The sequence below is a fragment of the Castor canadensis genome, chromosome 1 (genome assembly GCF_047511655.1).
Source record: "Castor canadensis chromosome 1, mCasCan1.hap1v2, whole genome shotgun sequence".
Classification (NCBI taxonomy): Eukaryota; Metazoa; Chordata; class Mammalia; order Rodentia; family Castoridae; genus Castor; species Castor canadensis.
Window position 1 is genome coordinate 40,083,800 of NC_133386.1, and position 13,745 is coordinate 40,097,544.

Genomic DNA, 13,745 nt, shown 5'->3' on the forward strand with positions numbered 1-13,745 from the left:
CAAAAGTCATTTATTCTCAAACCATGAGGTATAATCTGATGAAAACAAGAAAAGGGCACAATGTTCTGCCCTTTTCACCTATGAAAACAGAGAACACATTTAAAAAATAAAAGATGAAATATTCATCAGAGATCTTTATCTTCTTTCCTATGCTAGATTATACAATATTGAGCAATAAAAGAGATGTATTTAGGCAGTGGTACAGTTGTTTCCGGATAGAAGGCCTTTGTAGCAGACTCATTAGCATATGTGATATACGACTGAATGTATTGCATCTGACTAAAATGTTATTGATGAACAATATATGCTACAATGGTTAGGAGCTATGTTACCAGTTTTAAGTTTTCATGTTGATTACTAGTTCAATAAAACTACTTCTTTTGGAAAGTTCTGGTATGGAATGTAACAAATATTGTAGGAGGAAGAAAAGCAGAGCAAATATACAAGAAAATGCAAATCAGAGTACATTCCTCAGGGTATTAACTACTAGTTAAAAGAATCATTGCTCTGTGTACATACATAGAGATTTTCTCATAAAATTACAATCACCTTAGGCCTTTACTGTTTTGACTGAAACTTCTGAAAACTATGGCACAGATGTGGAACTGTGACTCAAGGCAGGGATTAGCTTTACTTCAGTCTCATATTAGAGAGTTCAAGGGGAGGAAATTGAAGAGATATATGGAAATTTTATTTGAGCTCAAAGGTATGGACTCTTCGTTTTTAACATTCCAACTACAGTGGACAAGGCAGCCTCTGAACTTATTCTTCTGGAAAAAAGGATTAATTATTAGCGAATAGTAACTTGAGTCTCAAAAAGTCTTGTTAGAACTATCCTTGTAGGAGGGTAGATGAAAGATGGTTAAGTATAGTTAACAAGGCAATAGTTAGACACCATTTGTGAGTGTTCAAGAAACTGACAGTGACATACCAAAGCAAGAATAAATGAAATTTGTGTCATTGCATAACTTCTACAATTTTTAGAGATGTATTTAAAACATTGTAGGTACATAATTAAATTATGCACAGAAATATAGAAATAATGAATATATTCAAGTACTTCACATTGAGACAGAACTTCTTAGTCAGAATTGACAATAATGCTATAGCAAACTAATGTTTCTGAAGTACCAAATTGATAATGATGGTTTTTTAGTGTGGTAACAGGTTAGATTATATTTGTTTATTCAGTTGTTTTTTACCTTTATAATAAGAAATATTTAAAATCTAGTTTTACATAAATATGTGCTTATACATATGGATTTAATTGTAATTAAGATTCAGCATGCTTTTTAGAAGTATAATTTTTAGAATAATAATATAATTTTAGAATAATAATGTTAAAAAATATTTTCACAAAGTTTTAAGGCACTGAGGAGTTTATGACATATGTCACTATACTGTGTGACATTGTGGTTTAGAGATATTAAAAATTGAAGTAATAATATAAGTAAGATATATAGTACTAAGAAGAATTACAGAATCACTAAATGCTATATGATTTATGACAAAGTGGTTTTCCGTAAGTGGTGGTCATTAAAGGATTTCTTCTGAATGAGGGATGACTAGACTTGGGTTTTGATCATGACTAGGATTTGGACTGGTTGAGAAGTATTGCTTATGGGTAGATAGCCTCATTAAATATAAAAAGGGAGCAATAATAACTCTAAAAGGCTGCTGCTGCTATGAAACATGAGACAATGAGCTCAGTTAGAATAGTGACAGTGGCATAAGAAGTGAAAATATGATGATCACTTTCTTTGGAAAAGGCAAGACTTTTGAAACAGGGCCTCACACTTGCTAGGCAGGCACTCTACTGCCTGAGCCACGCTTACAGCCATTTACTCTGTTATTTTGACACAAGGTCTCAGTTTTTGCCCTGGCAGGCCTAGACCACAATCCTCCTATTTATATCTCCCACTGTGGCTGAGGTGACAGGCACATACCACCACATATAGCATTTTCTGTTAAGATGGAGTCTCATGAGCTTTTTGCCTATGCTGACCTGGAACCTTGATCTTCCTGATGTTAGTCTCTGGAGCAGGTAGGATTACAGACATGAGCCATTCGTTCCCAGTTTATGATGATCACTTGGAAAAAATGATATTTGATGGAATATTTCACAAACAAAGGAAAGAGGAAAAATGGTACTAAGCTTGAGAGCCTTCGTGAAATGGATGTTGACCATCATAACTAGTAGTCTCTGCAGAAGAAAGTAACTTAAAGGAAAAAAATGATTTACTTTTGGTAGCTCAATGTTGAATTGATGGAGAGTAATCCAGGTAGTGATTTTTCTGTTGCCAGTTAGAATTTTGGTAGGATATCAATCCAGCCCATAGGACTATATAATAAATTATGTTGAGGAAATGGAATATAGACACAAATCAGAATGTACAGAGAAGCTGGGTATGGTGTACGTGCCTGTCATTCCGGCACATGGGAGGATCATGACTTCAGGCCAACCTGAGCTACACAGTGACATTCTTCTGTCTTAACCATCTATGCTTCCCCCAACCCCCAACAAAAACAAAGAAAGGAAAGAGAGAAATAAGAAACTTTTAAAATAATTTATCAGCAATTGCTTGGCATACACCTTTTGAGATTAAAATACCTGAGAAAGGACAGAGACATACTGGAACTCAGTTTAGTAAAGGGGTTACATACACTTTATGTTAGCATTTTTCAGTAACTTTTTTCTTCTAGAATCCTTACAGCAAACAATAAATCTTCCCCAAATTCTATAGAAAGAGGATAGACTGACAACAAAAATTAAAATATTAACCATTGTATACTCTCTAGAATATGGAAGCCAAGAGCCCAGTTATTGACTGCCTACTCAGAAAATTCATGGGTCATCCAACCTTCTAAGTACCTTAGAATCAGTCAGGCTGAATTAAGGGCCAGCAGTGGGACACAGGGAACTGAAGTCCCAAAATCATTCCGGAAACAGCTGGGTCACACCGCCTTGGTTTTGACTAGCTTCTGGGCATAAAATCCAGCTTGACAGATCACATGGATTTCCAGATGGCAATGAATAAAACCATCCATCTAAGGTTTCAGGAAAGAACAAAAGGCCGGTGTCAGTTATCATAGTTCACATTCCTACATTGAACCCTTTTCCATTGTTGCTGTAAAGTTGCAACTAAAACTGACACAGTATAAAAATGGGAAACAGGAAATGTGCATATGTGCATTGTATGCCTGCATCTGAACATGGGTATGTATAGACTGTTCTTCCTTGGTTATTGTAGAAATTCAGGATTTTGATGCACCTACAAAAAGATTTTGCTAATTCTTGAAGAATTTATGTTTCAGGGACTTTCTTCTCTTTAGAATTCATAAGACACAAGGGTTTAACTAAATGCACTTGTATTCTCAGCCCTCTTTCTGGCATTACCCAAGGCATTTGTCACATCACTGTTAAGAAGTGGGTTTATTCTCAGTGCAAAAATTTAGGGTACAGTGCTGCATACTGACTGGGGCCATGGGAATTTTTATTTCTAATTAAGTTTTGTTTTATTTTGTCTTTCTTCAAAATGTCCTCCACAATTACTGTCTAATCAAGCTTACTTTGGAGAGGATATGAACTAAATTATGGGAAATATTCTAAGATAATTATAGAAGGAAAATAAATAAAGCAAACCATTGTACGATCTAAAAGGACAAAACCATTTCACAACTTTCCTTATTGTAAAAACTTCAGGGAAATGTGAATTATCTATAAATTGTATAGCCAAAATCACTTGTTGGGTGATTTCGACAATTATGAAGGTTTTTTAAAAGAAATTTATTTATAAAGAAAAGACTAATCACAAACAAATGTATTGATTAAAACTCACAGAACTTGCTGAAATTATACCTTGTGACTGAAATCATTTTAGTTGTACTCATATCATTTAAATAGACAAGTTTTAACTTAAAATCATTAATATAATTATTCTACATTTTGCATTTTATCAGTTAAAAAGAAAAAAATGTCACAGAGTGGGACTGATTTATTTTTAAATTTACTTTTTTAATGGCTCAGCATAATGTTTAGAAAATAAAAAAATATGCTATCTTCCCTTCTGTCTTTTGTTCCTAATTTTTATACTCAACTTTGTTGCCTATCCTCTGGGTGGACATTTGCAAATCATTACAACATCTGTGGGGCAGTTTCTTGCTCAAGGCTACCTTTATTCCAAGGCTGTTGTGAAAATTAAATGAAAGCATGTACTTGAAAGTTCTTGGCAGTTACACTATAGAGTAAACATGCAGAATAGTCCCAAGTGGGCCCAAACGTGTGTGTGGTCCCAATCAGGTGGGGTTACTGTGTGGGGATGTGTACGGTAATATGGCCTAACACAGAAGAGTTTGGCTTCTGAATTACGTCTGAATAGAACCAAGGCATCTTACTAGGGATAACCCACACTACAGAGCACATCTCCAAATGCATCCAATAACATATGTAGGCAATCACCTGGATCCAGAATCATGACCTGTATTAGAGGAATGCTCCCACAGAAGAAATAAGAATGCAAAGGTGATTGAAGTGTTCTGTGCCTTTTTCTCTTTGAGAAGATGGCTTAAATTTGCAAAAAAAATGAAGGGTGGGATATTTATTTCCCCTTTCTAAATGTCTGAGGTCATTTAGTATACTCTTATTATAAATGCAAATGTAGACTGGTATAGTATCCTTTAGAAGCTAGGTGTAGATATTTTGAGGAATATTACATTTGTTTTTTAAAGATCCAGTCATAGTCTATGCTTTGTGACTGTTAGTAGTAAATGTGGATTTCTCATATACAAAAAGTTAAAACTTAAAATGAACTTATATTAGATATGTACTTATAATTTGACTTCTTTTCTATATATCTTTTATTCAGTTTTTGCTATATGCTTATGAATATTAACAAACATTCATATGCAATAATACTTTCAGGTTATACTGTTATTAAAATATGGGTGGATTAATTAGTGCACAGGTGACTGCTTTGTTTATGAATTCATGGAATTCATTTTTATATTTTGAAGAGTATTTTAAGGAATAATCAAGTTTTACCACTGTTTTCTTTCCTTTACTTCAGCAGCAGCTAAAAAGGATGAAAAGAAGGAAGGTATGTTTTATACAAAATCCCACTGTGTCTTTTGTTGAAACAATTTGCCAATATTCAGAGTTAGGTTTAGACTGCTCTCCTTCCTATATTCCCTTTGGATAACTGGATCTATTATGTGCATAAATTTGTCTTAAATGTGCTTTTTCTATCTCACTTCACACAAAAGAATGAGATGATTTTTAAAAAAAATTTTTAGTCTTTCTCAAGACATAAGGGATAAAGCTTACCTGTCCAAATCCTAAGCCCCTATTCTGTCAGTTTCATATTTCAGAAAATATTAAAAATTTAAAATACAAACCCATAGACATCATTCTCCTATATCAACAGTAATCAAATTACAAATTCACCGCTTTAAGGTTTGTATTCATATTCCTTCCATTGTTAATACCTCTAGGACTTTTTGTTCTCTTTTTCCTGGCTTATACACTTCATTTCACTTTTGAGAAATTGTTCACAATCAGTATGTAATATTTATAAAAGTTTGGGCAGAAGTTTTTCTATGGAATTCAAGAGATCTAGTGTCTGTGACCAAACAACCATAAAACATGTAAAAAAATGTCCTTGGTGACGTCAAGATTGAAATTTATATGAGTTTCAACCTCAAGTTTTTCTTTGACCCTAAAATTTTGTTCTCTATACATTTTAGTTTTATTTAATCCTTTCTAAAATAATTAGAAAAACTAATCTTCATTAACAGCCTCTAGTCCTCAAGTTGAAATCTCCCAGTGCCATTTGTGACCTTACATTTGTCTCACTAACTTTGCATGTCAATTAGGGCAATAACCTCCAAAATCAGAGTTTTTTACAAAAAAGTGGTCATGATTCCACAGGGTCCCTGAGATACTTTCCAAGATTATTTAAAGTCAAACTTATTTTTATAAAAAATACGTAATCACCATTTGCCTTTTTCACTTTCAGTCTCACATTAATGTTTTTTCAGAAGATAAATGATATTTGATATTGCAAAAGACTAAATACTTAAGCAGGTGTGCAAATCTAAGTGTCTTCTAATTAAGCCAGTTATTAATGAGACTCACAAAGGTATTAATAATTGCTCATCTCATCATTTTCTTTATAATGTAAAATGTATTTGTCGTAAAAGTATGCTATTTATGCTAACATATGGCAGATTAATTATTTTTAATAATAATTATGAATTTGCAGTCATTGTCTCACATCCTAGGCAAGGAATGATATTAAATTTGTTATTATTGTTTATCATCATCATCATCATCATCATTGGGAGGTACATTCCTTTAAGCTTTCTAGATTTGAGAACTTGTAACCGACTATTGACTGTTTCATAATAGGTGTATATGATCACCCCTGCTTCTTGGAGTAGCAGATCTAGCTAACTCAGTTTCACTAATGAATTATTTGGCAGTAGAACTCTAAGAATTCCACTTTATGTTCTGAAAGACAGAAGTTAACTAAGAACTAGACAGACAAGATATACTGTTTCTTTCAAGGAGTACAAGTAGAATTGGACACATGTGAAAATTATTCCCTACTTCTATGACTTCAGAATTGAGACTTAAGGAGGAATCAGGCTGAAAAACAGAGAAATATCTGGCACTATAATTGAAGAAAAATATTATATCAGGCATTTTCCACAAAAAAATGGGTACTTCATTACCAACATTAGTAAATTACCAAGGAGTTAATTTTCCCTTCAATATGAATTAGTATTTCATGTTCTAATTGCATCACCATAAACTTAATAGACTATACCCAATACATTGCTAAAGACGTGTGAGTGATGGAGTGAACAGACTATGAGCACATCACTGTGTTAAAAAACACAAGAACTGGGGACTTCAATGATTTTAATAAAAGTCTTGATCACATTAATGGGCAGATTAAGGGAAGTATATTCCCCAAATAAACCTTTACATTATTTTTAGCTGTTTCAGCAAAGAGTGCTGAGAGGACATAATGAAGTTTAATTGTATGAATATTAATGGTAATACTAATTGCCTTTCAGGGTCAGTATGTGATCTTTCCATGCTCCATATTTTTCAGTTGCTCAGTTTCTTTCTTGTATAAGTCTGTTGAGCTGTTGGCTCCTAATGAGCACATACGTTTTTATGGTTACATTTTAAGTAAATTTTATTTTAACTTCCCATTCTTTCAATATTTTAAAGACCTACTTGGTCAGATCATGGCTTGTTACTTTTTGCATTTCTATTTTATGAAATGTTTTACTTTATCTCAGTTAGTACTATCATCCATCTGACCCCAATTTCATATTATGTTTTATTCTTATGTTCCATACAATTGATAACCAATATGATATATTGTTGATTTGAATTATTAGGAGGAAGGAAGATAGATTGATAATAACCATCATTCCATACATACGCATATCATATTGAGATTTCCACACCTACCACATGCCAGCTTCTACTTATTTAGCTAATATTTTCCCAGAGTTGACATAATTTGCAGAAGCATCATTTTAATGGCTATGCATTTTTCTATTATTGGGTATAGCACAAATTCTTCAACAACCCCTTATTGTTCAGAAGGCATGCTTAATATCTCTATTGTTTTGAGATATAAACAATGTCATGGAAAAGTATCTTCCTTCCTATATTTTAATGATTTTTCATTTTCTCTTTAGGTTCCTAAAAATGAAATTACTTCATCAAAAAGCATGCCAGTGTTTATTACCATGGATTACTAACCTGGATTATGTCACGGGTTGCCTTTCTAAAATGTGTTTCCAGCTTATAATTCTCTGTGAATATACTGTCACTTTTACCACACTACTACCAGTGTGATTGGTTATCATTTTTAATAAAAAAATCTTTGTTGACTAACTGTCATTGGTGAATAGACAAAAATATACTGTCATTCTAAAATATTTTAAGTTCATTACTTCATCATGGAAGTAAAGTTGTGATACTGACACACACTGTAAGAAATGTAAATCCCTTAATTTATTAATTATTAATGAATGTCTACCCTTCTAAGTTCTAAAGCCAGCCCCCAAACAATTCATCTGTCTTTTGCAAACATCAATCCATAGTACATTATAGTACTTCTAATTTCAGTAATAAATAATATCAGCTAGGTGTGGTGGTGAACTCTTGTAATCCCAGATACATGGTAGGCAGAGGCAAAGAAACACAAGTTCCAGGCCAGCCTGGGCAAACTTAGCAAGATCCTATCTCAGAAACCAAGTATAAACAAAAAAGGCTGGAGGCATGGCTCTAGTGGTGGAGCCCATACTGCAAAATACAGATCTTCAAATTTTTCTCGCAGAAGAGATAAAAAGACAAAGAAAATAAGAAATAGTATTCTAAGCAAAAATCTAAACTAAGGTGCTTCCATTCTAAAATGAATAAGATAAAAAACTTCTTGCAAGTGATAAGGACAGGAAGTTTATGGCTTCAATAACAGAAACTATTAGATTTCTCAAATCTAGGTCAAATGCTTCTGTATCAAAAATAGAATAGATGCTGTGTGTTGGTGGCTCAAGCCTGTAATCCTAGCTACTTAGGAGGCAGAGATCAGGAGGATCATGGTTTTAAATCAGCCTGGGCAAGTAGTTCATGAGAACCTAGCTCGAAAAAACCCATCACAAAATAAAGGGTTGGTGGAATGGCCCAAGGTGTAGGCCCTGAGTTCAAGCCCCAGTACTGCACAAAAAAATTATATACATACCAGTTATAAATATAATGTATTTATGGACTAGGGACATAGGTCAAGTAGTAGAGCACTTGCCTAGCATGTGTGAGGCCCTGGATTCAATCTCTAGTACCACAAAATAAATAAACTAATGAATGAGTGAAATAATAAGTTAATGAATAAATTTGTTTATTCATAAGGAGCCCTAAGGAATACCAACATATTTATTTTCCATTGCATATCTGTACCAATATGCATTAGTCAAAGACAACACAATGCATTGAACAAATGAAGCTACAAGCTAACTTCATGGACTCAAACTCATATTTATAGAAAGAAACCATGTATTTGCTCAAGTTAACTTTTTATTTAATAAGGTAAAATTTTTATTTAAAAGTACTATGAAGTTTCTATGCAAATTATGTGAATGTTTTCTTTCTATATCTTATACTTTAAAAAGTTTATCAACTCCTGCCTCAGTGTAATACTGATTCTTTACAAAACAGGCTTTATATTTTAGAAATATCTCAGATAGTCAATTCATTCTGTGGAATTTTTTTCAGTGATTATGGAAATTTTGTTGTGAACTACTCAGTTGTTGATTTATCCTATCCGTTTTAACTATAATTTATCTTTGTATTTCCAGATTCCAAGAAGACAAAAAAACCTGCAGAAGGTAATAAAAGTACTCCCTTTTTCTATCTTGTATTTGGTTAACTCTAAAAAGAGCATTTTTATTAAAAGATTAATCATTCTATTTCTGTAATTTGTAGAATAGAGGGAGGGTTTAGAGAGAGAGAGAGAGAGAGAGAGAGAGAGAGAAAGAGAGAGAGAGTTAGAGAGAGAGTTCTTGTATGAAAATACTGCCAGGAGAAATGTTAGGCAATGATAAAAAAAATAGAGGGGCTGAGCTTTATGTAGTTTAGGGATATAACACTTGCGACCCTGGGTTCAATCCCCAGTCCTGCAAAATAACAATCATAATTGTAACTATAAAAACATACATAGAACAATAGTAAATAAATACTGTGTATATTTACCTTATTTTCACAATAATTATTTTCAAAGAAATGTTTGCTTTACAAGAAATTGAACAATGTAAAGCATCAAGCATTTATTTTAATAGAAAGTATACATTTAATTAATTTTGGAAATAGCAACATCAGTTAGGAATTGAGAAGGTGCTTTTAGTCTGAAGTAGAGTCATAATCCACTTGGCAAGTACACTTCTTTGCCTTCTGGCCTTGTTCACGTAGGTTTATGTATAAAATGTGTTTATTCACATGTCTTTAAGACAACTACCAAATGTAAATAATTTAAAAGTTAAGCAGTGTATTTCTAGGTTAATTCATTTGTTGAATAATGTTTTTCAAACAAATTATGGAACTATCTGTGATCATTGGTGAGACCTTAAAACAAGATTCATTGTGAAATTTAAATGGAAAAGATATGGAGGGAGCTTGGAAAAACTGCAGTCAGATCAATGTGTTGACAGTAAATCTAACATTTAAAGATTGTAAGAACAATAGTTTTCTGTTTCTATTTCTTTCAACAGAACAGCCCAAGGGAAAAAGTAAGGAAATGCATGCCAAGTCTATTTGTGTACACTGTTTCTCTTTACTACTATTATTGGTCTGCTGCTGTAGTTAGACCTGCAGTTTTGAATCTCCCTTTTCTAGGTTTTATGCATGTGGATTCTGTTGAGTTTTTGTTAGAATGAAGACTACAAAACCTGGATGTATGAGTAGCCTGCAAAGTACAGCGAACATTCTTAGAGCTCCCTTTCCAACTTGTGCAAGCATTTAATAATACTACCCAGAGTCTCATAAAAAAATAGGCAACTGTGTTCCATTAACCCAAATGATCTTATACTTGTAGTCTAATTAGTTCTTATTTCTTAGAATTCAGTTTATCAATGTTAGTTTTCCAACTTCTTTTCTATTATCTTTCTTCTTGTAATCCATAAATATTTTGATATGTTCACTTGATATGTATTTTGTATGTAGCATGACTTTCTCCCTATAGGCACTGTGAGCTCCACATAAGAACATTGCTTGCAACCCATATCGTGGGCATTGTACACCATTGCTTTGACACTGTTAAAGCTGTTTCCTAGCAATTTGCTTCAGTAAAGCTCCATGACTTTATGTTGTGTGTTTTGCAAATATATGCTCTCTTCTGAAGAAAATATGATATATTTAACAAATGTGAACTAAAACACCACTCTACTCAGTTATTAAAAATTGCACACTTCTAGGAGTGTAGAGATTTTTAATATTCCAATAATATTTTTTAAATGTTTTAAAATATACACCAATTTTTCAAAATGTTTATGTGTGCTTTGGTCCCACAGAAAGTTAGAAAACTGAGGCCTTCTAGGTCATAAAAAATGCTCTAAAATGTCCTGTAGAAAAAAAAAATGATGAAATTACTCTACAACCCAGCCAGAGGGAGCAATTTATCTATAGAGAAGTATGTGTTCATTCAGCCCCAGATTTATGAGTGTGCACAGTTGTTGATGAGTTCTGACACAGGGATATGGAAACCACTCCATAAACCATTGCACCAGCAGAAAAAAACCAGAGGACAACTGGAGATTTGAAAAATACTATTAAATTATATATATATATATATATATATATATATGACCTTAGGCCCTCGCTTTATTGCAGTGTATATGATTTAAAAGTTCCTGCAGACACACTGCAACTCCTTGACAATCTTCAGGGCATTGGATTATTTAATAAATAAACATGACTTCCCAAGAATTCTTTACAACCCAGGTGCTCCCCTCCTGGAGAAGGTCCATGGATCGTGACTTGGGCACTAATTGGGAAGAGAAAACTTTCTCTTCAAAACAACTATTAATTCTTTTCAAGTTAACTTGTCTGCTCTGATTTGTCATCCAGACTTGCCATTATTGTTATCCTTGTGTCTTTGAATTTATTTGATTTGGGTTTTATTATGTTCATGATTTTCTCATTGACTTATGTACTCTTTTTTTTTCTTTATTGTTGTGCTGGGTGGGGGTACATTGTGGCATTTACAAAGGTTCTTACAATGCATCAAATATATTTGAATTCACCCCCTCCACCACTCTCTTCTTAACTGTATATATTTTGCTTCTCCTTTTCTAGTTAGCATGACTTAAACCATTGATCTTTTTTTCAGTTTAAAATTAGTCATTGCCTAGCACGGTGGTACACAACCTGAAATCACAGCTACTTGTGAGGAGACAGAAGTAGGAGGATCATGGTCCAAGGCCACCCAAACAAAAGCAAGACCTTATCTGAAAAAAATAAACTATAACCAAAATGGCTGGGGATGTGGTTCAAGTGGTACAGTGTTTGCCTAGCAATCATGAGGCTGAGTTCAATTCTCAGTACCACCAATAAATAAATAAATAAGTAAATAAATAAATGAATATCATGGTAAAGGAAACGGAAAAAGAATGCATGTATATTTTGTAAATTACATTGTGTACTCTACAACTTTTTTCAAAATAAAATATAAAAAACCCAACAACTCAGAAATCAATCATGGGCATAACTTGACAGTACCTGTGGGATGTAATGATAAAGTAACATATTTATTAAGGTAATTCAATAATTATATCCTGCAGTATTCCACATAATGGACACTCTAAAGTGTCTTCTCTTACATAACATTTCAAATTAGAACTGGTACTTTTTTGCATCTGTGGTGGCTTTCCAATAAGATAAGCAGGTGTTTTTTATCTTTGAATCTCATATATAACTGGCGTTCATCAGCTTCCAGTAATTTTTTGTTGTTGTAGTCATCATTTTATAAATGTCTTAGAAATGTTTCATAATTTGAGCTTTCATTCAGCAGTTACTTACACAATGAATTTAGTTACTCCTTTTCAAAATAACATGTAGTAATAACTCATCATGTTTAATTTTAACTAAGTCACCTAAGCTTCTTCCTTTTGACTTACAACACTTAGTCAAGCCATTTGTTTTTTTTTATTTTACTGCTTACTTTATCAGTAAACAATTTGCTTATTATGCAGACAAAAGAACATCCTAATAAATGAAATTGTGCATTGGGAGACTGATCCAGTGACCAAAGAAGATTGTATAACATCTATGTTTTAAATGAAATTACATAGAATCTTTTTCAGCATAAATATCTTCTAGTCTTCAAAATCTATTCACTAAATGAAACTTAAAAAAAATCCTCCTTTCTTTTTCTTTAAAAATCAGTTAGTAATGTGTCTGCATAATAGCATTTCTTATGAATCTTTTAATTTGACAAGCTTATCAAAAACCAAAATAAATAAGAATAAGAATATAAACAATAGGACTTCATATAAAAGTAGTACTCATTATAATTTAAGTGTTAGCTTCATCTTGAGGACAGAATAATGCTTTGTCTTGTACAACATTGATAAATGTGGGTTCTTGAAACATTATCAAAAGAGGTTTATTTAAGGAACATTTGTTCTACAAACTAGGCAAGTGTGTTTTGCTTCACCTTTACTTCTTTCCCTATTTTAGTGTCTTAAATATGTTTCAGCAAAACATTTGTGTTAACTAAATAAATCTCTCCACTATAGGAAGAACCTTAAAAGAGAAGTCCATATGAAATAGGTCCATTTTCATCTTTCTGAGAATTATTTTAAACATCTGCAATAATTATCTTTTATGCTTATTTTTATCCAAAATTTATTTTACATTGATTTAAATGATAGCAAAAATTTCCCATTAACTCTATTTTATTTTTTTGGTCTAAAAATCATAAAAATTGAATTGCTTTAATATTCAGAATATTTTGATTTTACTTTGTGAATGCACTCCCAAGGAAATTGGAAGGAAAGAATCACTTTAAATATATAATTTTAGCCTTTCATGACAAATATTGCATGTAATCATGCATGTTTGTTTATGATAAAACAAGTTACAACTTATAAAACTACAATAATAATTATAATAATGCTAATGATAATAATATATTTCAGAACAGGAAAAGAAAGAAAAACATGCAGAACCAGGT

General features: G+C 32.5%; 1 protein-coding gene across 33 annotated transcripts in view; it reads left to right on the forward strand.

Moving 5' to 3' along the window:
• Window positions 1-13,745, forward strand: part of Trdn (triadin) — a 374,084-nt gene that overhangs the window by 217,267 nt on the left and 143,072 nt on the right. For 27 of the 33 annotated variants that reach the window (XR_012448649.1, XR_012448653.1, XR_012448655.1 and 24 more), the window contains 4 exons: window positions 5,067-5,096; window positions 9,376-9,405; window positions 10,285-10,302; window positions 13,711-13,743. Coding sequence is in view for 30 of the 33 variants with exons in the window: in XM_074075307.1 (XP_073931408.1) it covers window positions 5,067-5,096; window positions 9,376-9,405; window positions 10,285-10,302; window positions 13,711-13,743 (111 nt within the window). In the remaining 3 variants the exon portion in view is untranslated. The remainder of the gene's footprint in view (window positions 1-5,066; window positions 5,097-9,375; window positions 9,406-10,284; window positions 10,303-13,710; window positions 13,744-13,745) is intronic. The other 6 variants (XM_074075286.1, XM_074075288.1, XM_074075292.1 and 3 more) reach the window with 5 other exon arrangements.